The sequence below is a fragment of the Nipponia nippon genome, unplaced genomic scaffold (assembly GCF_047370975.1).
Source record: "Nipponia nippon isolate SJK-2023a ecotype South Korea unplaced genomic scaffold, ASM4737097v1 scaffold_5, whole genome shotgun sequence".
In the NCBI taxonomy this organism is placed as follows: domain Eukaryota; kingdom Metazoa; phylum Chordata; class Aves; order Pelecaniformes; family Threskiornithidae; genus Nipponia; species Nipponia nippon.
Window position 1 is genome coordinate 12,278,720 of NW_028262369.1, and position 27,738 is coordinate 12,306,457.

Here is a 27,738-nt window from a genome sequence, read left to right on the forward strand (position 1 = left end):
AAATCTGAATCTGGAGCTTTCTAATAGGATTCAGAGAAATGTTTCTATTTCCCCGTGTCAGCAGAGTGTTTGGAGGGTCACAGTACTGCTAATAAAGGACCTTGAGGTCTCAGGGGGAGGAGGAGGTTATAGAGGAATGCCAAGCACCTTTTCCCATGTGTAAGTTCTTGCACACACATGCATGGGTTTGTAATTTGAAACTCTCTTTACTTCTGGACAGGCTTTGCAAACTGCTTAGACCACATTCTCTGAGGTGTTTAAAGAGGGTGGAGTATGCAATATTTATTTAGGTACTCTACAAACCTTAATAAGAATCGAGTGCTTGTAGCAGTCGCAGAGAGCAAACAGCCAGCTGGCAGAAACGGAACAGTGCCACTGCATTTTTATTGCTTCTAATCCCCCGAAAAATAGATTATTACTAAAAAAATGTCTTTTTTAATTTCATTTATTTCTGATCCTGCATTAATTTGTCTGCTATGTGCAGCAGTATTATTAGCTGGACTCTATTTTTCAACTGGCTATAAAAATTCAGCTTTTAAATTTCCTCCTGGTCCAACTCCTCTTCCGATCATTGGTAACCTGCACTTGGTGGATCTTAGAAGGCAAGATAAATCAATAATGAAGGTAGGACAAAAACCCCCAAACCCAGACCCTCACGCATTTTAAAGCTGCCTGGGGTATATCAGTGAGAACTTTTTGTCTTTTTTAATTCAAACTAAATTGTAAAGGTGTGAAAATTGCTTTATAATACTTTTCTGGGCTCCTTCTAGCCAATGTCTGTGTCGATGCAATGTCATTTATAAGCGATCGACCATTAAAAAAAGACCTGTGGGTAATATGGGATTTCTTCATGTAATTGTAATGATGTACATGAAGCATATAATGCTTGTGGGATTTGAAATATTAATTTGACAGTTCGGACACCCAGAAATCTTTTAAAGTAGTAGGACATAACTAACATGGAATGAAATTGCTTCCCTCCCCTCCGCCCTGGAGAACTGGCAAGGGGAATTCTACGATGCAGTGACCCCAAAACTGCTTCGAAGAGGGCCAAATCCAGATGCCCCACTGCAAAATCCACTTCCCTCTTGATGAATTGGATACGCATTAAAATCTAGACACCAGTACAAGAGAGGGTTGGAAAAGTTGCACTAAGGCACCAGAATGAATAGGCTGTAAGATATTCTATTAACCTGTAATTAAGAGAGCTTACCCCGCTTATGGTGGTAAACTGTTCTTCAGTGCAAGACGAGGCTGGCACAGCCCCGGGTGTTTATGTCAGGCTGCTGCGTGCTCACTCCTCCCCTTAGCAGACAGCACCCTCGAGGATCAACCTGCGCCAGGGTCAGGGACCAAGTGAGCAAACAGACAGCGGCAGTTCACAACCAGGCGTCGACACAGCTCCCGTAACACCGGTGCTCAGCAAACACCGGTGGTTCTCTGGGAGCAGCCGAGTGGTGGGTTAGCACCACCGTGGGGTGAGGCTCCCAGCACCTGGTGTTGTTATGGGCAGTGTCAGGGTTGGGGTCAGTTTACCCAGCAGGGCTGGGCAGATGTTGCTGCGGTCTCTGAACGGCAGTTTGGAATTACCCCCGCATGCTCTCATCACCTGCTGGGCTATATTTGGTGTTGCCTATGTTTGCCTTTACTTTGGGATTACTCCAGAGGGGTTATCCCTCCATCTCACCCCACAGAGAGCAAAAAATGGTGATTGCATTCAGCAGCAGGCACCAGCGTTTGCTGGCTGGGCACCCTGATGGGGGTGTTTGCAGGGCACGGGGGGATGCCCCCCTCTCCTCTGCAAAAGCTGCTGGTGGACCCGGCGCAGGTGAGGCTGCGCGCATACACCGTGTGTTTGCTTAGGGAGCAGATTTGGACTGTGGCTTCCCATCACCTTGCTCCAGCCCAGCCCACGCTCCTCTCGGCTGTCCCCGAGTGCTGTTTCCAAGCTGCTGGGGAGCAAGATGCAGCTGCAGCAGTGGGGCGGAGGTAGGCAGGAGTAGTCAGCCTCCCACGGTCCCCAATGCAGCGCCGAGGAGATATGTGGGCGGGGGGGGGCATGACAGTCTCACCCTTGTAAAATGCAGGGATGTAGCAGCAGGCACACACACGACAGTCCTTATAGAGCGTGGATTTCCCTGTCAGCCTGCCTTGCTCTGCACAGACCCCTTTCCTTGGCAAAGAGGAGCGGGGATCTGCGCAGAGCACAGCAGCTCCGGAGACATGTAATAGGACATGCCAGCAGGACTGCACGCTCCTGGAGGGATTTTCAGCCCCCTGAGGCACTGTGTTGCCTTTGTAAGCTGCCGGCAAGGCACAGCTTTGGCAGGGAGCTGTGAAGAATTTATCCTGGGGCATGTGGCAGTGAAAGAGTCTCTTTGCATCCTGGCAAAGATACCTCCAGAGCCTTCTCAGTGCAAAGTGAGCATGACTTTATGTACAAGCATGGGGACAGCCAGCAGTTCAGGCAGCCTTCTGCTCCTGCCATGGGTTTCCCTGCTGTGCCTGGCTGAGCTCTAGGTACCAAAGCCAGGTCTGAGCAGAGGGGCACGGATTTGCAATTTGTCGTCATCCAGGGCAAACTAAATGCCTGGTGCGGGAAAAACAGCTCCTCTGATCTAGTAGCAGGGATGCAGGAGTGCTTTGGTATGAGAGGAGCACCGTACCAAAGCTTTCCTGTGTGACAGCATCATTTTTTGCACTGAAATGTCTTCTCTGTTTTCATCTTTCACCAATTTGCCAACTTGTGTTGCCGTTTGAGGTCCGGTCCTTAACTCTAGGTGTTTTTTTTTTGTTTTTCATTTACTTTCTCCTTAACAACAAAACCAGATTAGTAATGCACTGATGGGGGTGGGGGTTCTTTTGTGGCAAGAAGCCTAAAATCCATACGGATGCCAGCCAGGCATCTGTACAAATTGCCTCGTGTTTGCCCGTGATGAGCTCTGGCTCACAGGCGCCGTTCTGCAGGTAGCGGCTCCACAGCCGTTCCCAGCAGGGCACCAGGAGGTAATATGTCCTTTCAGAAAGCGGCGGGCGCTTGCCCTGGGCACACTCCCTCTCTTCCTGACCATCACAGCTCGCCTCTTTTTCAGCTTGCGGAAAAATACGGCCCCATCTTCACCCTCCACTTTGGGTTCCAGAAAGTTGTGGTCCTGACCGGGTACGAAGTTGTGCGGGAGGCGCTTGTGAACTACACAGAGGAGTTTGTAGACAGACCATCCATCCCAATATTTGACCAAATTCAGAATGGAAACGGTACTAGAGAAATGAGCGGGAGCGGGCGGGAGGGGCGACACCGTCACTTAGTGCCAGCCTAACTGTACTTCCCCAGAGCCTGGCTTTTAAACATCCCCCTTGAACCCTTCTGAAGCCAAGCCAACGGAAAATATTTGGCTTTCCTCGCTTTCATGCAATGCATCCTGGCTTTTCACTACCATTATTTTTGGTAATGCACTTGCAGCCGATCCATATCCTAAACGTTCGAGGGTGAAGAGTGGGATTTTTAAAGGCACCGTGGTAATTCTGGGGTTAATTTCTGTAAGACATCAATGAGAGCGGCTCTCCACCACCACCACATTTACAAACCTTCCCCACGGTTTCAGGGGACTTTGAACTAACTGGTTTGGCTGTTTGGAGCTGTAGGGTTTTTCCCTTTCTCCCACTGCCAGGTGCCACAATTTTGGACATCATCAGCCCCCCCCCCCCCCATGACTTGCCTCCCCACAAAAGCTCTTGGGTGGACCACGTGAAACAGGTTCAGGCAGAAGCAATAGGCTGAGGCTGGAAATTTGCCCCCACAAACCACCTCATGGTTTTTCCAGGGCAACTGAATATTTCAGAGGACTTTTTGCCTTGTTTTTCCATCCTCTGCTTCAGCTGAGGCTTTAGCTCTGAGCATCCAAAAGGCAGCTTTATATGCTGGTCACAGGCTGAAGTTGGGATCACAATTAGGAATTAAATTACCCAGCCATAATATCAATAGATGAATTTATCGCTACATAAGGAAAAGGAATCGATGGGGAGAAAAGCATTTTTCAGAGCTAATTTACATGTAAAATATCCCTGTGGGAGACTGTCAGTATTGCACTATAAGTCCTTTCACACTTACCTTCTCAGCCCAAGTCTGAGCCACTTAGAGGTGACCCAAAGCTGCAAATTCACAGGGGCTATTAAGTAACAATGGTCACAAGTTTTCCAATGAAACATTTTTTTCTTCAGAAAATGCCAATTTGTTGACTCCGAAGCTGTTTGCAGAAAATGAATTATCCAGATGAAAGTACCTGAATTAAAGAAAAATTAAAGTTTAGAAATTTGCTTTGACATTTTTAGAGAAAGAAGTTTTGCTTTCCAAATTAAAACTACATGGCTCTAAAACACTGTTTATTCTAGAAAAAGCAAACACATTTTAAAAACCTTGCAGTGCTGGAATCCAGTTTTTCAATTGACACAATCTGAAATAGTCTTTGGATTACTGACAAATTTTTTTTTTCGCTGTTTCCAACACTCTGACAGGATGAAATACCCATCCCTGCTTGGTGGTGTTAGTGATCATCAAGGCATGAGCTCAGTGACCTCTACAAAATGACAGTATTTTTGCCACTGCTGAAAATACAGTGTTGTCATAAAACAATTCAGCACTGGCCAGGGTTGAGGAGATGATTGAATTATCCCATCTCACATAGATAAAATATCTTTATGACTGGAAGAGGACAAAGGGAGAAGCTTCAAAGACACAAGGTTGTTGCTTGAGGCCCTAGACTTGCAAGCAAACAGGGTCAGAAAGGTCGCGTGATTAACTTAGACCAACATCTCTCCCCAGCTCTACAGCCAACCAGTACTGGTCTGAAAGCCATACCTGCTTATCTTCCACTCAGGAGAGCACTGGGGCAGACAGGGTTGGGTGGGAGCTTGTTTTTCCCACACTACAGGCTCAGTGAGACTGGGAGAAAGGAGCTGAGAGGATACAGGGATGGGGCACACAAAAATGGGAGACCCATAGTCCCCAAATCCGTGGGAAACTGGGCAGCAGAAACACTTGTGGAGACCCCTCTTCATCCAGTCCCCTGTTTTGTTTCGCGTGGTGGGGCTCCTCCGTGCATGAGCCCAGCAGTGATGTCTCACGGCCTCCCCAGGTTTGTTCTTCTCTATTGGGGACCTGTGGAGAACAACTCGGAGGTTCACTGTATCCAGCATGCGCAACCTTGGCATGGGGAAAAAAATGATAGAAGGGAGAATTTTCGAGGAGCTTCACTTCCTTATTGAGATGATCAAATCCTTCAAAGGTGAGCTGGAGACCATCACGGTGCTGTACAGCCTCATATGTGTCACTGCTGCTGCAACATCTCACTCACATTTCCATCCTCCTCCCGTTGCAGGGGAACCTTTTAGCCTGACGTCCTTCAACTGTGCTCCAATCAACATCACCTTCATCATGCTGTTTGGGGACAGGTTTGACTATACGGACCCAACATTTCTCACTCTCTTAAGACTCATAGATGAAATTATGATTCTTCTGGGATCTCCATATTTGAGTGTAAGTAACCTGTTGACAGATTAACATTTTTTTTTACACTGGCACATTACATTTGTGAGCCACACAAACCACAGAATTTAGTTCAGCATTTTTCAAATATTCAGAACCAGCCATTACACCTAAAATGTGACAGTCTCCTGTCATACCACCTTGGTCACTACAAGTCTGCAGCCAGAATGACCTTTGCTACTCTCCTTTTGAACCACCTTGCACATCTCTGTGGAGCTAAAATGAGGACCGAACTATGGTTATTTTAGTTCCACACACATTTTTTTGTCTTCTTCAACATAATTGCACCATCTAGGCTTTCTTTGCCTTTGTTGCATTTTCTAAAAAGGGACATTCAGTGTTGATGTCCAGGTGAATAAGATTTTACAGACTGCATTAAAAATGCTTACTTGCAGAGTACCAGGAAAACTCTGCTTATCTTCAAACTATCACACCCTGTTCTTCATAACTGATGTTGGAAAAAACCAGCCTGTCTCATACTGATCTAAACAGACTGGTGGCCTGGCACACTGGAGCCCCAACTCTGTTGAGAGGCTGACCAGGCTGTCACTGGTAGAGGATCTGTCCCCACAGAACAGCATAAATGCTTAAAATTAGGTAGTACTAAAAAGAGGCTCAAAGGTTGCAAAGCACTCCCTTATGAAAACCTGCCCAGGAAGTCCCTGGGATGCTAAGATACTACTACAACAAGACAAAACTCAACTGATATGTCATGCCTTAGGAAGAAGCTGTTTCAGCATGCTGATATTTCTGCAGACTTAATGCTTCTCTTTTTTAATTCCTCATTAGTATTTCAATTTCTACCCGTTCCTTGGATTTCTTTTCAAAACCCACAAGATTATGCTTGGGAAAATAGAAGATGTGCGTGTCATTTTAAGGCAATACATGAAGGCAAGCAGGGAGGATATCAACGAGAACAGCGTGAGGAGCTACATTGATGCACTGATATTCAGGCAACAAGAGGTATTTAACTGCTTAGCTCTGTTGACTGTTTGCAATGTCTCCTTTGAATTTTCTAGCTAAAAGTGTTGCTAAGTCTTGATTTCAGTCATGTCATGTAAACCTATTGAACTCCATACTGTTATTCTAGTGGTATTGAAATCAGATGCCAGTCTCTTACAGTTGGTGTAATGTACTGCAGGGAATTTTCTATCAAAATTAAGATATGAAAGGCACTGTCTCAGTCCACTCCTGAAATAGCAGCGCTAATAATGCGAGATCAACTCCTTGTTCCTAGTAGAAAATGCATGAATTCACGTGAAAGCTGACTCTGCCTTTCTTTTTACAACAAATCAATTAATCATTGATAGTGTTGCTCCAAGATGAATGATACACTTAAAGTACTTGAATGATAAATCATCAGTACAAGTCCTAGCCCTGCCCTGCATCTTACTTTAGTAGAGACTCTGCAGTTTCACACATCAGTTGATTTCATTCAACACAAAATATGTGGGCCCTGAGTTTTTTCTTCTTTCCAACTGGATCTGGGCCAACTTTAGGCACTAAGTATTCTACATAGCTATGTGAAGGAAGGGTCAGTACAGTCCTAAAGCCCAGCAGAAATGGTCTGAAAGGTCATTTTGAACATTGTTGGGGATTGAAACCTGCCCTTGGGCAGGAAGAGTCCCTCGGAGCTAGGATTAGCTGAATCTCCTTCTGTACAGGGGAGAGACCAGGCAAGGAAGGAGAGGCGGTGGGGTAGCCCTGTATGTTAGGGAGTGTTTTGACTGTCTAGGTCTTGATGATGGTGATAATAGAGTCGAGTGTTTATGGGTAAGAATCAGTGGGAAGGCCAACAAGGCAGATATTATGGTGGGAGTCTGTTACAGACCACCCGACCAGGATGAAGAGGCAGATGAAATATTCTACAAGCAGCTGGGAGAAGTATCACAATTGCTAGCCCTTGTTCTTGTGGGAGACTTCAACTTGCCAGACGTCTCCTGGAAATACAATACAACCAAGATGAAACAGTCCAGGAGGTTCCTGGAGTGTGTGGAAGAGAACTTCCTGACACAGCTGGTGAGGGAGCCAGCTAGGGAAGGTGCCCGCTGGACCTGCTGTTTGTGAACAGAGGAGGACTGGTGGGTGATGTGATGGCTGGAGGCTGTCTTGGGCATAGTGATCATGAAACGATAAGAGTTTTTGATTCTTGGAGAAGTAAGGAGGGGTGTCAGCAGAACTGCCACCTTGGACTTTTGGAGGGCAGACTTTGGCCTGTTTAAGAGAGTCCCTTGGGAGGTAGGTCCTGCTTGACTAACCTGATCTCCTTCTATGACAAGGTGACCCACTTAGTGGATGAGGGAAAGGCTGTTGTCTACCTAGACTTTGACAGTGTTTCTGACAGCATTTTCCTGGAGAAACTGGCTGCTCATGGCTTGGATGGGTGTATGCTTCACTGTGTTAAAAACTGGCTGGCTGGCTGGGCCCAAAGAGTTCTGGTGAATGGAGTTAAATCCAGTTCGTGGCCGGTCACAAGTGGTGTTCCCCAGGGCTCAGTACTGGGGCCAGTTCTGTTTAATATCTTTATCGGTGATCTGGATGAGGGGATCGAGTGCACCCTCAGTAAGTTTGCAGATGACACCAAGTTGGGTGGGAGTGTTGATCTGCTGGAGGGTAGGAAGGCCCTGCAGAGGGATCTGGACAGGCTGGATGGATGGGCCGGGGCCAACTGCATGAGGTTCAACAAGGCTCAATGCCAGGTCACAACACTCCCCAGGATCCACTTGGGTCACAACAACCCCAGGCAATGCTACAGGCTTGGGGAGGACTGGCTGGAGAGCTGCCCGGTGGAAAAGGAATAGTGCGGCCAGCAGGACTAGGGAAGTGATCGTCCCCCTTGTACTCGGCACTGGTGAGGCCGCACCTTGAGTACTGTGCTCAGCTTTGGGCCCTTCACTACAAAGAAGATATTGAGGTGCTGGTGCTGGAGCATGTCCAAAGAAGGGCAACGAAGCTGGTGAAGGGTCTAGAGCACAAGTCCTATGAAGAGCAGCTGAGGGAACTGGGGTTGTTTAGTCTGGAGAAGAGGAGGCTGAGGAGAGACCTTCTTGCTCTCTACAACTACCTGAAAGGAGGCTGTAGCGAGGTGGGGGTTGGTCTCTTCTCCTCAGTAACAAGCGACAGGACGAGAGGGAATGGCCTCAAGTTGCACCAGAGGAAGTTTAGGTTGGATATTAGGAAAAACTTCTTCACCGAAAGGGTAGTCAGGCATTGGAACAGGCTGCCCAGAGAAGTGGTTGAGTCTCCATCCCTGGAGGTGTTGAAAAGACATGTAGATGTGGTGCTTGAGGACATGGTTTAGTGGTGGACTTGGCAGTGTTAGGTTAATGGTTGGAGTCGATGATCTTAAAGGTCCTTTCCAACCTAAATGAGTCTATGATTCTATGATTTTTTCTGAACCTGTGAGGCTGAGTCTGTGAACAGCATCTGGCTCTGGGCTTCAGCCTGCTATTTCACAAGCACAAGATTATAGCCAACAGTGTCGTAGGCTATGCAGTATTTCCCAAGCTTACTGAATACTAAGACTGATGGTTTTAAGACATTTCTTACCATTTGTGTTTTTCAAGGAGAAAAACAAGAAAGACAGCCTCTTCCATGATGACAACTTAATAGCATCCATACTCGACCTGGTCATGGCAGGAACAGAGACCATAGCCACAACACTCCAGTGGGCCATCCTGCTGATGATGAAATACCCAGAGATTCAAAGTGAGCTCCTTTCACCTACGCTCCATCCGTGGTGTGGCAGATACGGGGAGGGGAGAGGCCTGGCCTCACATCCACAGGAGCTCTTTTGCCTTAATAGCTAAATCCCATCTGTTTATTATTATGAACTCCTGATGTAATTAGATGCTGATCTAAGTCACAACCAAATAGTCCCCACACCTTGCTGGGAGAGAGGATGAGTGGAGATCAAAGTATGATGCTGGGGAAACAACCCATCCATGTGCCTGAACTAGAAATAGAGCGGGGAAACCCAGGCTGGCATTTTAAGAATCCTCTCCCTCCAGACTCTGGAAAAATATGTTTTTCCCAAAACTAGATCAGGAACTGGCTTCCTTGCTGGAATCCAACAGTGTTTGTTCCTTCCAGAAAAGGTGCAGGAGGAGATTGGGAGAACCGTCAAAGTTGGAAGCTGGGCTACATATGAGGATCGGAAGAACATGCCATTTACAAATGCAGTGCTACACGAAGTGCAGAGGTTTATCACCCTCCTGCCCCACGTTCCCCGTTGCACTGCTGTTGACACCCACTTCAGGGGCTACTTCCTTCCTAAGGTAGGTAACTGCACCACCTCGTTTTTGCCAGTGCCATTAAAGACTGGTTTCTTTAGAGGGAATTATAGGACTGAAGCCCAAAGTAAGCATCCAAACTCACCCCCAGAAGAGTTTCTTCCTCTCCAGTGACTATGTTGAGTCCAGAGAGACTGGCATTGTAGGATTCAACTCAGTCACTCTCATGCTCAGGTTTTGCTCACTGCACAAGTGACCCTGTTTTACCTCCTTGATGCCATCTGCCAGGGAATTTACAGGACCTGACCCTCTGCTTGAGGTTTTCACAGCACCCTGTGGGGCTTGGCTTCAATCCTTAGCACTGCTGGGAAAATCTCACTGACTTCTCTCTCTATTGGCTGATGGGATAAAACCCTCAGGGTCTCCAGTTACCCCAGGTGGAGCAAATCTCCTGGGACACCAAAGTCTGTGTCACAAAATTAAGCAAAACAGAGCACTTTTGCTATCTTTTGTGCCTTCATGTACTTTTCTTTCAGGGTATAATTGTAATCCCGTCGCTCACCTCAGTGCTGCTGGATAAGACGCAATGGGAGACACCACATCAGTTCAACCCCAACCACTTCCTTGATGCTGAAGGGAATTTTGTAAAGAGAGAAGCTTTCCTGCCCTTCTCCACAGGTAACTAAAGGGCTGGTCTGGACAGAGCTGAGGCTGTGGCAGGACCGTTTTATTACAGTATACACCAATGGGGTCTTCATGGCTGCCAGCATAGCTCAGCACGGGGTTTCGTGAGCTCTCCTGGAAGTGAGGGTACAATCCAGGTACCCTCAAGTCCTGTCTCGAGGCAAGTCCCACGTGTCAATGGGTCTCGACAAGGCCTCATCCATTGCTCACAGGGCCAAGGAAGAGAGTCCCAATAAACCCTGCACCTTGGCTGGGTATTGCAGCCAGCAGAGACCCAATATAGGACAGAGTACACCAAACCGTGTTACTCTCTCTGTGAAATCTTAAATCCAAGGCCCTGGATTGTTCCCAAAAATCACCTTGGACAGTGATTCTTCCAGTGGCACTTTTAAGAGCTCCCAAGGATTCCCAGCAAGACCTGTTCTTTTAGAGGAAGAAGCACAGGCCCGTGGTTAGGGGAGGTGATAGAGCACTTGGCATCCTGACACTACCTCCATCTGTCATTTTGGTCAAGTCACAGACTTTTTTTTATCTCAATTTCATCTGCAAAATATGATTAACATCCTTTCCCTGGAGTCTCATAAACCCAGCCCCCTTGGGACTTAAACTGACCTAATGGTAGGAACAGTTGTTAGATATCAGAAACTTTCCCCTGAGCCATCCTAAAAGAAGAAATATCACTTATGCATTGCCTTCCTGACAGCCATAAATGCTTCCAAAGGTTGTGCATTTCCAGAAATGCCTGCCCCCAACCCGTGCCCTCCATGGCTGCAGCAGCGTGCATTATGAGAGAGCACAGCTGGATGGAGCAGTCTTGGTGGGAGTTTAACAAATCCCAGCACTGCAGGAGCCCGTCAGTACTATAAAGGGAGATTTCCTGCAGAATCCTGCAAATCCTCCCATGCAACCTTACACTTTCCAGCTGTTCCTCTGAAAGGATGGCTTGAAGGGATTCCAGAACGTGCTCCAACCACAGCCCCGCAGCAGTGACTTCTGACGTTAGGTAGTCAGTTCTCACTGTCCACCAAGTGCTTCACCTGCACAGGGACCATCATGCAAGGGATGGGAATCTAACACAAAGAGGGGGCAGGAAAGAAGAAACGCAGTCTTTTGTAAAAGTGGGATGTTAGGATAAATTCCACAGGAAAAGTGAGTTTCAAACCATTCCGCTTTGGGAGGAGGTGACATTTTTCTATCAGGCTGCTTTTTAAAGAGAAAGGGTTATAGATGCTGAGAGGGTTGGAAGAGCTAAGGAGAGGAGAGGGTACATCATAAATGCATAATAACCCTGTAACATGGCAGGTAGCTGTGGGATAAAAGAGACCAGGCAGGCACGTTGGGCCAGTGTGACTGGGACAGCTACCTTTAGCAGCACAGGCTCCTCTGCTCTCAAACATTCTGGTGCATTTCAAGGTTTCACTCCTGCTTTCACTGCAACATCTCAGATGCTAACATGTTGATGGCAAATATTCTAGTTTGATCTTTCCATCAAGTAAACAGACTGCTTTCTTCTTCAGGGCGAAGGAACTGCATTGGAGAAAGCCTCGCCAAGATGGAACTGTTCGTCTTTTTCGTAGGGTTGCTGCAGACATTTACTTTTCAACCCCAGCCAGGAGTTTCAGAGTCTGACTTGGACCTTACCGTCCCCCAAACAACTTTCACATTAAGGCCTCAGCCTCAGGCAACCTGTGCTGTCCCGCGTGAATAACCACAGCCTCGCTGAAGAGCAACTCAACAAGTGGGGAAGCTGCTTAGACCAAACTTATCTATGCTAGGCCTCGCCACCCCCCATCCTGCCACATCACCCTCTTTCACATCCCCTTCCCACTGTCTCCATCCACTCCCACTCCACTGCTTTCCACCGCTACATCTGCCCCATAGTTTGCTGACCCCCTCTTTGCTCCCGTGCTGTGAGGAGGTGCATATGATCAATTAGAAACCATGATCGTGGTTGACAAACACACACTTCTTAAGACAGACTGTGCATGGAGCCAATGGAGGGGCCAAGGAGGTGGTCTGGTGAAGGGGGTGCAGCCCATGAGTAGGAGGTGTGACACCCTGGCTCCCATGGCAAAGCAGTGAGGTTCATAAAGTCACAGAAATCGGCCCAAAATGCTGAGGAAAGATGCACTGCTGCTTGCTGGAAGCCACAGAAATACACTGTGGGCCACACACTTGAACCATCCATAGGTACCTCCCAAACTTTTCCAAGTTCTCCAATTACCCATAGCTTCTAGCAAAATCCTACCAGCCTAGGCAGCCAAGTCAAACACTGAGAGTGAAAAAACAGATCGATTCATGTGATATGAGGACAAAGTTATTTCTGCCTTGGAACAGTGTCCTGAAAGATGCCCCAGAGTCTGCAAACCTGTTTAGATAAGCAAGTGCTGCTACCACCAAGTTCAACACTGCATCACAGTCCGAATGAAACAAGATCTACATTTCTAAGTTTGCAGTCTAAATCATAAGGCCACGTGAGATTTGTACCAGCAACCGATCATGAAAGGCTAATAAACTAGACCCATTTCTAGGTTTATGGATCTCTGTCTTTCCTGACCTTGTTAAATAGGAGCAAACACTGTTCCTCTCTTCAGACTTCCTAGATAATGCTAAGAGCCAACATCAGCAGTCAATCTGGTATTTGGGATGGTATGGCCATTGGAACCAGCCATGCAATTTCCTTGCAAATGATGTCAAATTTCACAGTGCTTGAATTGCACACACACACACACACACAGAACTGGGATCAGGGATTAGATGACACCTGGTTTTGGTTGTTTTTCTTTCCTCTGTAGCTTTGTCTGGCTGTTGTGCCTGTCTGTAGCACTCTTATCTGCCATCATATTCTGCAATCTTATTCCAGTTGATGTATAGCTGAGGCAATTTTTTATCCACTTATCTGCCTGTGAATTGCCACTTCTCCATATGCATTATCTCATCATGTGCTTTATCGTATTCTTTGTTTCCCCCTTCATGGGAACCCAATAAAGTTTTAATCCCATGTCTTCATTATATTTCATATACCTGCCACCCAACTTTGCATTACACAGAAATGCAAATGCCATGAAAGGTTGATCCTGAGCCCAGAGTGACAACGAATATTGTTAAGTTTTACTTGTATCTCACAGGTTCTGCATACCCTGATCCTACTTAAAAAACAGCTCAACAGGAGACCGTCCATATCTGCAGAGTGGTTTCTCCAGGGCAAAGAGCTTTCCCTTTGTGCTCAGCTCTGGGGATAGCCTTGGGTTTTCACTTTTTTTGTCTTTGCCTCTTGCCTGCAGAGGCTGAATGAAAGGTTCCCATCACAGCTTCACTGATGCTGTCCCTCTGCTTAGTGCCTTGGACCCTGAGCCTCTCACCTCTTGTTCTCCCAAAGCATCACCTGCTGGCAATGTCACTCTTGAGGAGTGGTGGCAGCAGATGGGGTCGTCTTCAGGGAAGGCAGAGAGAGACAGGTAAAACAACTGAGGAGCAAGCCACGTATCAACTCAATGAAGGAAGTCTTGGCCTGGCTGAAATAAGAAAAGACTTGCCTCTGGCTTCAGAAAGGCCAGGACTGTTCTTGCTCTAGCCCCCTCTAAAAGGAATATGAACTCAAAAGACAGATATGGCAACAATCTAGTGCTCCAGGGGACAAAACTGGGCTGGGTTCAAATCTGCATAAATTCATTGGTGGAGCCTCAGACCTGACCCCTTGCCATGGGCTTTCTGGGTCTTGACTTCAAAGGTGAGAGATGGATCCCTTCCTGCATGGCATAGCAGCCTTCAGAGCCTGTTCTTTTTGGACATCAACTTCTGCACTGGCACTCCCCGGCAGGCAGAGCAGGGCCTGCGGCAGTGCTGGCCGTGTACAGAAATCCAGCAGACTGCGCAATACCTGTGCCTTAACAAGAGCCATGAGCTGCCAGGTGCAAACATCAAAGGAAAACAGGTTTCTCTGATTCCTTTGAAAAGTGCATCCTACTTGTGCTTGTGTTAGCAGATAGATGGAAGTGATCACTCCCCAGCACACTGAATTAGACAGCTGAATATACCTCCGCAAAAGAAAGTGTCTGCCTCCCATTTATTTGTTCAGCCAAATGGTGGCAGAACATAGATTATGACTCAGCTACAGATTTATCTAGCAGAAAACATTGGCTCTCAGGGGTGGAAATACCATTTCCACATTCCTCAGTGGCCCTGAGGGTCTTCTCTCTAGCTGCAAAACATGTTTGTGCCTTGCAACACACTGACCTGAATTGCAGGCAAACATCTCGGGGCAGGACAGGTGGCTTGATTTTTAAAGTAAGATCTGAACAAGTCCAACTCACACCGTGTCTGTGGCTCATGCCACACACAGCTGGCTGGGCAGCATGTCCATAGCCCAGCCTGCCATCCCTAGCGCTGCATGATGCTGGGACCAGGGGCTTCTGCTCTCAGAGGAGCAATGATCAGGTGCAAGGATTGCAGCAACTGTAAAGATTTGTAAAACGAGGGCTGCCTTGTATCTGCAGCCCCTCTGCGCACTGGCGAGAGCAATAAGCATTGTACAGAATATAATTTCTGTTTTCTTTTTGCCACGAGATGGCACCACGATCCCTCGGAGTCACAAACAGCCCAGCCCTGCAGTCCTTACTGGGGTAAAACGCCCTGCCAGCCACAAATTAGGGTTGTATAAGGAGGGTTTCTGAACCCCCAGTCCAACTGCATTCACCTGCGAGCAAGGCTGGGAGCAAGGCTGGGACATACACACTATGTATTTACTATTAACCTGGAAGAATCAGGTAGTATGCAGGGAGCAGGAGGAGTCTTCTCCCCCATCCTGCAGCAGACTAAGATCCCTCCCGGGGGTTAACCAGCTCAAACACCTTGTGGACCAATGGCTCAACCCACCTCCCATTGCAGTCCTACCAGCTCCTTCACTCAGCATTTCAGACCAAGGAAGAAACCAGCTGCTGTAGAAGAGTCCTGTTGCCTTCACTGGCGAGGGGATGTGATGAGGCTCCATCTCTAGTCATCTCAGAAGAGGAGGAGAAGAGATGGGAATGCCGGGAAAAGACAGGGTCCTGAAAAATCTCACAGAAACCTGGGAGAAGTAAGAAAAGGGGAGATGGACAGGTTTCCTGTCACTTGCCCGGATCTGCCCAGCTTCTGTGCTGCTTAAGGAAAGAGCATTTTAGAAGCACCTTTTCAATGTTTGCGTGCTTGCTTGTTCACACATGGTGCTCTGAAAAGAAGTTGTGCTTATGTGTCTGAGCTACCCTTGTAAAAATGTAGTGGGGGGAATGTCTTCACTTGTCTGGGGAGAGGTGTTAAGTCCCACATCAGTGCAGACATAGCAGAGCCTGTACACAGAAGGGGCCAAAGACTCCCAAGGAGCTGTGCTGAGGTCCCTCAGAGCAAGGGGAACCTAAAAAGTCCAGGGTTTGGCATCTGGAATTCAAAACCAGAAGTCTGGAAAGTGTTGGAAGAGCATCCATCAGACACAGAAAGAGCAGGTATCTGGGAATAATTTATCCCGTCTGCATCAGGGAATGGGAAAAGAGCACTGATGAGACAATGATCAACATTTGTATCTAATATTGCTCTCCAAGTGCAGAAATGATCCACTTTGGCGAAGCGTCCTCTCCCAGAAGCTCAGAACTAGAATAACTTTCTTATGTTGTCTATTTGATGTGTAACGTAGTGGCTGTCCTGTCATTTCCAGTCATGTATCTGGCTGGGATTTTCCAGGTAACCTTACCCACTAGTCCTCCTCTGCTTCTTAGAAAAATATTTGTTCAACAGATATTTTAAGCATATAGCCAGTACTTGCAAGGCTTTGAGTAAGAAGACACAACTTATATCTACTGCATAAGGATCTGGTTTCTCCTTTGCGCATCTGCTAGGCTCCACACAAAACAATTACGTAGATTTTTCTCAGTTCAGAGCCTAGGGCTTATTGGCGTAGCACAGCACAGGCACACTGTGGATGGGGTCTCATGGTGAATCCAGCCTCTGCAGTCGTGTCCAGCTCAGATTCTAGGACCCCAGGTGGAGGCTTAAAAGTAAATTTCTGGATCAAGCCTGTGAAGAAGATGAAGAGCTCCATCGTGGCAAGACTTTCTCCAATGCAGTTTCTCCGCCCTGAAATGTCAAAAGCATGGCTGTTGGTGGAGTGATTGGGTAAGTGGTGGCTCAGCTCGACACCTCTTCCCTACTGCTTGGTAGCAATAGCCTGAGGGACAGTATAGGTCTCAGAAATGCAAAATAGCATGGCGTGATATTCAGCAGCCTTCACTGTTGGTCTCCTATAGGCATTTGAACAGGGCTGTTTCAGTCAGAGCCTGCAAGGAATTGATCTGGGACACCCTAGAAACTGGCCTTCCCAAGGCAGAGGGAAGGCTGAACTCTTGCTTGAAGGCATTGAGTCTTCTGTAGGTCCCAGTGGTGTCTTCAAACACCAGGACCCGCTGTGCCTCCCAGTGTGGGCTGAGGGGCTGTTTCTAAGTCATCAAAACCCAGGGCGGGTATTTCTAAACCATCCCCACCACTGATGGCTGTGGTGTTCCCAACAGAGGCTCGGATCCTGCACTGGGAACTTGGTGCCCTGTGCAGGATCAAACACTTCCATTACCTGTGGAGAAGGGCAGGAACGCTTTTTTCTTTATGAAGTTCCCATCCGCATCAAGGAAATGGCTGGGGTTGAACTCATCTGGTGTCTCCCATTGTGTTTTATCCAGCAGCACGGAGGTGAGCAGAGGAATCACTGTTGTTCCCTGCAGCACAACCACTCTCTGCTTTAGCATGTGCAGATGTAGCAAACTTCTGGCTTTGACGATTCAGCCACATAACCATTTCTCCCTTTGGGCTCTGTCTGCAAGCAAACTTCTACCTCTGAAGAACTAATTTCTGGGCTTGTACATGACCATATGACCCTTAGTTAGTGTGGATACCCAGTTCACTGGAATTACTGACTAATATGTGATTAAACAACAATGGATTTTGGCTACTCCTGAGTTCCGAAGCAGAAGACAGACATGGGCCAGGCTTCCTTTTCTGCCCAGCTGCTCTCTGCTTGGCTCAAGCAAGGCAATGAGACAATGTCATGGTACTCCGGAGGCAGAACTGCTCTAAAGGGCACGAATGGCAATGGGGAGTGATTAGAATAAAGAACAGACTCCAGATTACAAAGATGGAGTTATGGGAAATGGGAAGATGCGTGCATAACCCTGAAGTCGCACTGCCATCGGACGCGGAGCAGTCTGGCTATTAGGGAACTGGTTCTTCCCCACCAAAAGCCCTGTGCTTCAAGCTCCCCCACTCCTTGTGACATTTTGCCCTGTGGGTCACTGGTGTGCTGCACCCCACTCTTCATCTGGAGAGCAGCAAGTACCTTGGGGATGAAGTAGCCTTTAAAGTGGGTGTCAACAGAGGTGCACCGTGGAACATGTGGCAGGAGGGTGACAAATCTCTGCACCTCGTGGATCACCGCGTTGGTAAATGGCATGTTTTTCCGGTCCTCAAAGGTAGGCAAGGAGCCAGGGCCAAGAACTCGCTCAATCTCTGCGTGCACCTTTTCTGCAGGGCAAAGGAAAGGCATGAAGTGAGTTTCTCTCAGTGGTAAGGCACCTCCAAATCCCAGCCCGTGCTGACTGTTGGTTGGACTACCCCAGGGCAGGAGGTTGCCCAGCCCCTGGGAGCAGAGAGGGAACAACCCCTCAGATCCTTTGGTCCTGAATGGCAGCATACAACCCTTGGACAAGTTCCGGATGCTCAGATTTTGGATACATGAGAGGCTACGAAGGTTTTACAGGTGAGCAGCACTTATGAAGTCACTGCAGAGTACTTCAGTATCCTACATAAAAAAAGCAAAACCATAAAGGTGTCTTACCTTGAATCTCGGGGTATTTCAGCAGCAGCAGGATGGCCCATTGCAATGTTGTGGATGTGGTCTCAGTGCCAGCCATGAGCAGGTCAAGCACAGAGGCCAATACATTTGCATCATGAAAAACTGTATTGCTTTTATTTTCCTCCTTCAGGGAAATAAAAAGAAAAAAATCACTGCTGTTAGCATAGAAAGAGAGAACTAGGACAGGTAACCTAGTCTTCAGAGACATTACAGTGTGATGCACGTGAATTACAAATGCCAAGGTGCACCGCACTGACATACCATTACAGAAATTCTTCAGTTTTCAGCAGAAATATTTTCACACTTGAGATTTTTCCCCCCCAAAATGAACTAACTGGACAAATTCATTGGTTTTCCAACATCACATGACATTTATCTGCTCTGGGCAGTGGTTATGTGATGGACTCAGCACTTCCATCCCCTGCCTGTAGATCCTGAGAAGGTGGATAATTGTTGAGAGGTGCAGGACAGAGCCTTCCCGAGCCGGGGAGCTGGGGTTTGTCCGTGTGTGCACCAGCCCCTCTAGGAGCCGCAGGAAAGCCCAGGACACCACTGGTGCATCAACTCTGCTGCCCCTGCTTCATGCTTGCTGATGGGAAACACTTTGCCCACTCCTGTGTGCAATAGCTGAGGCACTCGCACAAGGCGTCAAGCCCAAGTGCCTGTCCTGCCCACCACCCATCTCAAGTATGAGGATACAAATGCTTGGAGAAAAAGGGCAAATACAGACTAATCCTTCCTTGCTATACTCCCACACTATCATTCCTGTTGGTAAATCCACTACGTGGGAGCTGGTGATACGTTTGCACAAACACAACAGGAACTTCTGCATCTCTGCAACTTGGAATCTGTCACCTCTTCCCATGCCCGCCTGGAGTGCGTTGGAAAAATGACATTACCTCTCTCTCTCTCACTCCAGCAAGGAAGGGACTGTAGCTGACACCTGAGGACAAGCTTTAGACATTCATGTGATATGGTCTAATTATTTATTTCTTGCTTTTCCTTCAGTAAGCAGTATTTAGCATACTAAAATAGGAGGATGTTTACCCAAAATTTAAATATTTTCATATAGACCATAGTAGAGCGTGTTCACTAGACAAGCAACACAGAGCATCTCTGTATAAGACACCACACTAGGAATCGTCATATTGTTAAAATACCTCTTGTTTGAATACCAATGCATCAATGTAGCTCGTCAGGTTTGTTTCATTAATACTTTCTTTGCTTTCCTTGATGCACTTCCTTAAGATCATACACACCTCTTCTACTTTTCTCAGTATCATCTTGTGAGGTTTGAGGAGAAATCCAAGGAATGGGTAGAAATTAAATAACTAAAAAGAAAAGAAAGGGGAAAAAAATCACAGGAAAAAAATTAAATTCACCCATTACCTTGTAAAACTGAAGTATCATAATGGAGAAATAATTTATGTGAGGAACCAAATGACATGTGATTGGAGTCTCTCTTTTTTGGTAACTAAAAAATTTTAAAGTATAAAAATGCTTCCTCTTATTAAAAATTCTCTACGGAAATGAATGGAGCCTCTCAGACTTGTCTAGACGGAGCCTATAAACATGAATTTAAAAAAAATACAATTAAGGGAAAGTGATAATAAACTCATGAAACAATGAAATTACATTTTTAAAGAGGTAATAAAACAAAAAGATAAAGCATTATGCATTACACAAAGAAAACTCCAAATGTTTAGCGAGACAAAATACTTATGTTTTAAAGTTGTTAGATCATCAATTTTAACTTTCACATGAATTATAAATCAATTACACTCAGTTCTCAGCATCGTTAAATTTCACAGCACAATAAACAGTTGCATTTTATGTGCAGGGGGGTTACTTACACCATTTCTCAATGTTATAAATAAACCAGCTGCAGAATAAGATTCACAAAGCTCTTGCTCTTGCTAACTGGTTATAATTTTTGCTGGTTTCTGCAAAAACTAAACCTGCCACAGAGATTAAAAGAAAAGGGATGTTGTACTATTGTAAATAGTTCTCATTCAGGTAATAAATCTATCAGCATCTTTTTTCACAGCTTTTGGATGACTGTTTCAATATTACCTTAAATAACTAGTAGTCTATTCTTTGTGATGGAGGATTAAGTTTAACAGGAGCTCTTGGCTTAGATGAGAGCCTCTTAGTTGGAATACTCTTTTCATGCAGTTCTGTTAAGCAAGTATTGATTTAATGCCACAATAGGAGGTATGAGAGGTCCGTATATAATGTCTGCAGCTCTGTACTTTGTACTACTACTCTGTAACTTCACTAGTTTCTTAAACTGTAGCAAGAGACCAAAACCTAGTAGCCCCTAAATACACATGCAATTGTCCTTAAGACAAGAGGTTACTTTTGGGGTGTTCACACAGCATCCAGCAGAAAATAACTGGAATGAGCCTGGGTATTTTTCTTTGTACATGTAAAAATAAAGTAATTATTTCAATAGTTTTATCACCAGTGTGTTTTTAAAGAAATAAACTCTGGCCATGCCCTCTAAGAGGCATCTGATTCCCTCCTGTCTCTTCCACCTGAGCCTTCTTTGGACCAAAAATACTAGGGAGTAGGAGATGCTGGCATTTTGTGTTTTATTCTGGGTACTGCTGGACAAATACTGACAAAAAAGCAAAAAATATCAAAAAACAGGTAAGCAGAGTCCTTCTGAACTCTCTGTCAAAAGTGGTACAAACATTTTTGAGACACACTCCAGGAACATTTTCCTGCAGTTATTGTGAAACACCGAAGACAGAAAGTCGCCCAGATCCCAGTCCTACATTAGGGTCTGTTTCCTCATGGGAGACTACAATTCACCATAAACCGTAAAGTTCACAAAATAATGTGACTAAAAATAATAACATAAAGGGCAGAGTCTATAGCGCTTCTGTGGATTTCCACTGATGCTCCTGGACACTTCCCGCCCCAGGTCCCACCACACTGGAAGCCTCAGTTATTGCACCTTCTGACTGTAGAATAATCAAGCACATCCCTTCTGCTGGCAAGGTCACATCAGCATCTCAGCCTAGTACCACCATGTGATGTTAGACCTCCTTTGCAAGAGGAGATTTCATAAAGGAAGAAAAACCCAAAACAAAGAATCTTGTCCCTGCCCATGGCAGGGGGGTTGGACCAGATGGTTGTTAAAGGTCCCCTTCCAACCCAAACCATTCTATGATTCTTATGTTTCAGTACCCTAAAGATTCTCCAGAACCATCCAGTAATAGTAAGTTGGCTTGATCTACCAACTCTGATGAGATACTGGAGCATCTCGGCACAGAGGGTAACTTACATGCAAGAATGGAGAGCCAAGAAGGTGCATAACTTCATCTATGAGTCTTAACAGAGTGAGAAACGTTGGGTCTTCATAATGAAACCTTCTCCCAAAGAGAACAGCAAAAGTGATGTTGGCGGGAGCCATGTTCAAAAATCGTAATTGGAAAGGTCTGCCTAGAAATGAACAAAATCATAACTGTATTGGTCATTTCTGGAGCAACCCAGAGGTCTTCACGGTGGCTTTGTAAAGTAGCATGAAACACTCGTCCATCTCCAGCTCACCTTTGAAGGATTTGATCAACTCAATGAGAAAGTGAAGCTCCTCAAGTATCATTTCTTCTCCAAGATGCTTCCCCATGCCGAGATCCCGCATGGTGGCTATGGTGAACCGCCGTGTCGTTTTCCAGAGCTCTTGAGAAGAAAAGAACACACCTACGGAGGGATTGCATGCCCTGTTTGCCAAGGCAGTACGGGATTTTCTCAGAAACACCAAAAGCACAGCCGGGGAGTGCAGGTATTTTGCAACCTGGTGGAGCCTGCTTGGGAGAGGACTGGGGTCTCTGTGGGGGGCTGGCTTGGAAAAGCACCACCCTAGGTAGGTTCAGGAGGGCATGAGGCAGTATTTTAAAGTTGGGTGCTGTTCACACCAATGGTCTGGGTTTGGCTTGTTTATAGCTTTGTCTCTTTGCAGCCATACACAGTAAAAAGCTCTATGCATGGTATTTGTCTAAGGCTGACTTGTTTTTTCTTAGAAAAATGACCCAGCTGTTTCAGAGAGCAAGGCTAGGAGCAGATGACACCGCTCCATCCCTGTCATGAACAGGACAAACGATTTCACTGAGCAGCTTGCGTTTTAGAGGATGAACTGTATACCGTGCAGGGGGACAAGGAGGCACCTTTGCTTACGGGTGGGGAATACCCTCTAGCTGGCTAAACCATTGGCCAAAAAAGGTGCTCAGCCAAGAGGGCACAGAGGTGTTTGGGTACAATTCAGAAGTCCTCCCTTCCCAGGAGGGCTTCCAGGGCTGAACATAGTCTACATCTTCATATGGTGGTTGGGAAAGTAGCGTTGTGTACCCTTCCTCACCCTGGGCCTCACTTTTAAAACAAGATGAAAAAAAACCCCACATGCTGTATGCATTATATACATATTAGGTCATCAAATCTTTTCCTTTCAGCCCTGGATTATTCCCTTCATTGTTTTTCAATGTCTAGTCTTGGGCAATGTATTACTTTATAACATGCAATTCAGAAACATGCCAAAAATCTGTTTACAGAAGTAATTGTTTGAGGTACAAACAGCCCGTGCTATTGCACTCTTGCCAGTTCTTGCAGTCTTTATCATGAGTCATGCATGATCCACGCTTTGTCTGAACTCCCAGTAACTGTAGAAAAGAGATTGCATAAGGGCCTCAGCCTTCATATTGTGAAAAATAATTTCCTTTCCTCTGTGCTGCAAAAAAAAAACACCTTGAAATGTGACCCAAGTGCCACTAAAAGCAAAAAACTGATAAGGCAAATAAGAAGATCTCCAGAAGTATTTTTCTTAAGAAAACAAATACTGTCCTCAAGCCCCACAAAATGTAGCCTGCAATGATAAGGACACAGCTCAAGACTCTTAAATAATGTTGCAATTGAAACAACACATTTGAGAAACAGCATAGCAAGCGCATCCTTATCTTTTCAACCTGCCAGTACCGTTTCCATGTTGGATGTGATGGAATATGGGTATAGCTGGTCTGTCCTCAAACACACCCGCCGTGTTCAGAAGGGCATCCTTTACTGCCTCGTAGCCAGTCAGCACCACCACCCTCTGAAACCCCAACTGGACAGTGAACACGGGGCCATATTTCTCTGAAATCTAGAAGGAGAGAAAAATCAGAGTGAGGAGGTCATCAGTGGTAGCGGTATGTCCTCTGGGGTGGATGAAGAGTTGCCTTCCCTCCTCCTTCTGTGGCCAGAAGGGCTGGAGGGATGCCAGAGATAAAGCTCTGAGACGCGTAAATGGAAGAGGAATCAAAACAAATAAACACTGGTCTGTTTAACCCAACAGCTTTCATAAAACCACTGTTTTTCTGAGCTGGTTGGGATCAGTTTGGTGCAGTGGATTAAAAGAGGCAGAAGGTAACAAGACATTTTGAGCATCACCAGCAGCATAAAATCATCACCAAGATCTGCCAGACAGCTACAGAGCAACTGCTGACCGGGCAGGCTGCAACGCTACCATCCACCACAAGAGGATGAAAGAGCAGAGGTGTCCTTATTTACTATAAAAAGTTAAATAAAAGCTTTGTTGCAATTAATGCGAAGAGGTATGTAATATGATTCACTAAGGATGGACATATTGAAGGCCTAAGAAACCATTGCTCTTTCAACTTGCCTTAGAAAATTACCACAATACCACACTCTACTTTTTATTTCTGCAGTTTCAAGCCAATGCACAGCAGGACTTTATCATGAGATCTGCGATACCGAGTAGCAGGAGCTTTCTGGGGGCTCACAAACATGGTCTTGCCAGGCCTTACAAGGAATTAAGACTTGACTGAGAGCAACGGACTTGAAACTGCATAAAGCTATCTTGAGATCAAGCCTGGTGTACCATAAAAGGAGACCCGTTCTGGCAATGTAAACCAGAGGAGGCTACAAAGCTTAGCAACCCCTCCTGCTGTAGCAAAGCAAACAGGTAGCCCAGGCAGAGTCTAATCAGTGCTTCAGCAATATAGCCAGACTCGTTGAATTTATGCAAAAAAAATAGTTCACAGGACATTGATTTCAATCATTTGTTCAAAACAATGTTTTGGTTGCTGCATCACCTACTGTGCACCTTTTATGGGGAAATCCTTTAGGGATTCTCCTTTCAGGGAGGATTTTCTACTCCAGGTCATTTTTTTGCTAATACCTTAAGTCTTCTGGCAAGCTTTCAGGTCATTACTGCAGGTCCACAAGCCCAATATAAAATCTCATCCCACCCGCAGCTGCAGTCTGGAGGACCCTCTTGCTGTCCTCTGCCCTTTGCAGTCAGGGCAGAGCAGACTGCAAAGGGCAGAGGACGGTGAGAGGGTCCCCCAAGCTGCAACCATAGACCCCTTTCCCAGTTGGCTTCTTGATGCTATAGTTCAATGGGGGAAAGAAGGCATCGGTGTGGCCAATATGCCCAATACCTTCCCCTGAGTCTGTGCTTCACCAAGATGCCATCACCTTGCTCCTGGGTCCTCAGGTCACCTCCTTTCCAGGCTCTGCTTTGCTTATTCTTCCCAGCACATCCATGCACCACCCCAAAACCCCTTCTCCCCTACCCTCCTCTGCAGAAGGATTTCTGGTCTTGCCAGAAACAGGAACCACAGTCCAAACCGTTTCCCACCTCTCAAGCTCTGGGTGTTGAGCCCACTGTAAGCTGGCTGGTGTAAGATGAAGATGCATCTCCACAGACATCTTGGAGGCCCCTCGCGTGGCATGGTGATGGGAATGAGACAGGGAAAGCCAGCTCCTCTTCCCTACCTAATGCTAAGCAGGTCAGAGGGCTGCTGGCAACCTGATGTTAAAAGGCTTGGTGCAAGGTGCAGGATATTCACACCCGATGTCCTGACATGGGGAATGCCTGCTGAGCCACATTTTCGCTCTGAGAGACTAAATACATTGAAATTTTCCCTTTTTTTCTGGAAGACAGATGCGAGGCAACTGTGACTCCTACAGAGAACCTTGTCTTGCATAAGTCCAAGTAATTCACTGTTTCAAATGATTTCTCCTACATCTCTTCTTCGGGCTGTGCTATATTAATTCCCATTCTCTTGAAAAACTGATAATACAAATAAGAAATACAAGCTATTTTGGCAACCACAATTAAGCATCCATCTTTCAATTTGGCTATGTGGACACTCAAAAGATTTTAAAGTATTTCACGACACAAGGAAGATGCCAACATTTAGGTCCACTGGTCTGATCTGATGCAGATACTCAGAGTTTTCAATGTGTGAGTAGTTCTCACGTAAGCACTGCTCATATTTAACATCACCCTCTGCAGATCTGGGATTTAATAGTTTCCTTGGTCATCCTGAAACCTTTAAAACGCCAGTTTTTTAAAAACGCATTGGGCACCAAAAATCATCTCAGAACTGTCACCAGAGGAGAATTTTAAATAGGTACGTGCTGACGTTCAACACCCTAGAAGCAAAGGACACTTGTTCTTACCTTCATTAATGACTTGTCTTGCCTTCTCAGGTCTAGCAAATGCAGGTTGCTGATGATCGGAAGAGGAAATGGACCAGGAGGCAAATTTAAAGCTGACTGCTTAAAAACTTTTAAAATATAGAGTGCAGCTGATAAAAGCAATGCGCAGACTCCATAGATGAAGAGGAGTGTGAAGGGAGCCATGTTTTGATGGAGCTTGCCTTTCTGGAAAGCCACTGAGACACCTTTATTAGAATGCTTGCATTATCACATTATATTTATTCAGAGTAAACGATGTCAAGGTTTTTGCTGCACTTTGCACCATCTTCCCCTCCACCCCCGCTCTCCACAAAAACTGGAATTTATGTCTGCAAAAGGCAAAGTCCAAGCACAACTTGTGGAGGTGCAGGCTTGCAGGCTCTCCGCTGAGTGCAGTGCAGCAGGTTTGCTTCATTTCCACAGCCTAGCTCAGATTCTTCTGCCTGCAATAATTTCCCAGCACCTGAGAGTCCCTTATCTGCTTTATTATTAGACATCGACCATGAAATTTCTCTTTAGATTTCCTCTTCATCCCTCTCTTCCATCCTTTTCATCTAACCTCTTCTCTGAACACAGACAGCTCTTTGCCTTCTGCTGTCAGCTCTTTACCTTACAAATGCCAATCCCAAAATAATCCTTCAGGGTAGACGAGCATTGCTCATCCCACGGTACAGTGAAGGAGATGCAGGTCCTGCAGGCAAAGAGACTTGCTCCAGGCCATGTGTGAAGCTGGGTGGACAGCATCCTCCCTCCTCTTCCACCTTCTTGTGTCCTTGCAGTGAAGCATTTTCTCCCAGTGATGGGAAACAAAACTGAGCAATCTTCATGTGCAAAAAAATCAGGATCCATTTGTTGCCTCTGCAGATTGCGAGTTCTGTTGCTTATCTGTGCACTCTTCCTATTTATTGACGCTTTGAATCTAGGCTGTCCTAAAGACCTATACGGTGTGCAGAGAGAAAGCTACTCCTCCTTACATTGTGTAGCCCTACAGCCTGGCTTGAATGATTCTCCAGCCCTGTGTAAAACACCTAACAAGGCACTTTTACAGTTCTTACTCTTCCTTACTGTGAGCTACATTATAGAAAGCTCAATAAAATGCAGAGTTGCTGACCTCCTCTTGTTTATTTCCCCATCAGAGGCCGGTGAAAAACTAATTCACTGCTGCAAACTCCAAAGTCATAATTCAGTCTCATGCCTCCCTCTCTCATGAGTGGGTCTTTTACTGAGGGGCATTTCTTCCTGCTCCCCATCCAGTGTTAACTGGTACCACTCTCACTCTATGCACAACAAAAGGAATACAGAAATCATGTCTTGGAGAGCTGGATTATTGAATCAATATGAATGTGGAGGTCTTTGTAAAAGATCTGCTGTTCCCACTGGTTTCTGGCAGCGTCTAACAGAGTGAGACCCATCAGACATTAGTGGAAACACTCATTACTTTTGTAAAATCACCTCAATCTCACAAACAATGCAATGGTCCTGTAGGCAGGAAAACAGCATTTGGTATCTTTTTTTTTTTTTTTTTTTTTGAGCGCTTTTAGGTCACAAGGATTTTGTACTGCTCCATAATGTGATATGAGATGGTATCAGCCTTGAGGATGCTTTGGGACTGTTCCAAGGTGCAGCAAGGTTCACACTTACACTGGACTCAACAGGCATTCAAACCTGGACTCTCCCATCCATCTCAGGCAGGCCATGGATGGACTGGAAAGGACGCGATCTCAGCTCATACCCAGTCCTCTCTCAAACTGCGCACCGCCCAGGAACCATCCATCCATCCCAAACCCACTTGTGTTACAAACAACAGCATCTGTGGTAAGAGCAGGAGACTGGGAGTCTGGATATGCGCGTTTGCGTCCTTGCTGGGACGATGACTTGCCTATGTGGCTTTGAGGAGTGCAGCACAGGGCTGTGCCCCGGGACGG

The 27,738-nt window shown here is 46.2% G+C and overlaps 2 protein-coding genes and 1 long non-coding RNA gene across 4 annotated transcripts; 1 reads left to right on the plus strand and 2 right to left on the minus strand.

The window, feature by feature from the left end:
• The first annotated feature begins 347 nt into the window (after nucleotides 1-347).
• LOC148052036 (cytochrome P450 2W1-like) lies at nucleotides 348-13,683 on the plus strand. 2 transcript variants are annotated; one of them, XM_087730454.1, is made up of 9 exons: nucleotides 348-624; nucleotides 3,093-3,255; nucleotides 5,133-5,282; nucleotides 5,376-5,533; nucleotides 6,332-6,505; nucleotides 9,109-9,250; nucleotides 9,635-9,819; nucleotides 10,311-10,452; nucleotides 11,976-13,683. In XM_087730454.1, the coding sequence occupies exons 1-9, from the start codon at nucleotides 427-429 to the stop codon at nucleotides 12,164-12,166; spliced, it is 1,503 nt and encodes a 500-aa protein (XP_087586580.1). In that variant the 5' UTR covers nucleotides 348-426; the 3' UTR covers nucleotides 12,167-13,683. The 2 variants fall into 2 exon arrangements, with proteins under 2 accessions (XP_087586580.1, XP_087586579.1); XM_087730453.1 differs by having other exon boundaries at nucleotides 5,133-5,533.
• On the minus strand, nucleotides 455-5,175 carry LOC148052037 (uncharacterized). The gene is made up of 4 exons (XR_015698589.1): nucleotides 4,856-5,175; nucleotides 4,109-4,280; nucleotides 1,214-1,334; nucleotides 455-594 (listed from the first exon to the last, which is right to left on the minus strand). It is a non-coding gene; the product is annotated as an uncharacterized LOC148052037 (long non-coding RNA).
• LOC104015074 (cytochrome P450 2W1) lies at nucleotides 5,469-27,583 on the minus strand. The gene is made up of 10 exons (XM_087730455.1): nucleotides 25,796-27,583; nucleotides 23,306-23,468; nucleotides 21,890-22,039; nucleotides 21,624-21,781; nucleotides 19,492-19,662; nucleotides 18,314-18,455; nucleotides 17,816-18,000; nucleotides 17,057-17,198; nucleotides 15,334-16,566; nucleotides 5,469-5,542 (listed from the first exon to the last, which is right to left on the minus strand). The coding sequence occupies exons 1-9, from the start codon at nucleotides 25,976-25,978 to the stop codon at nucleotides 16,379-16,381; spliced, it is 1,482 nt and encodes a 493-aa protein (XP_087586581.1). The 5' UTR covers nucleotides 25,979-27,583; the 3' UTR covers nucleotides 5,469-5,542; nucleotides 15,334-16,378.
• Between the last annotated feature and the right edge of the window lie 155 nt (nucleotides 27,584-27,738).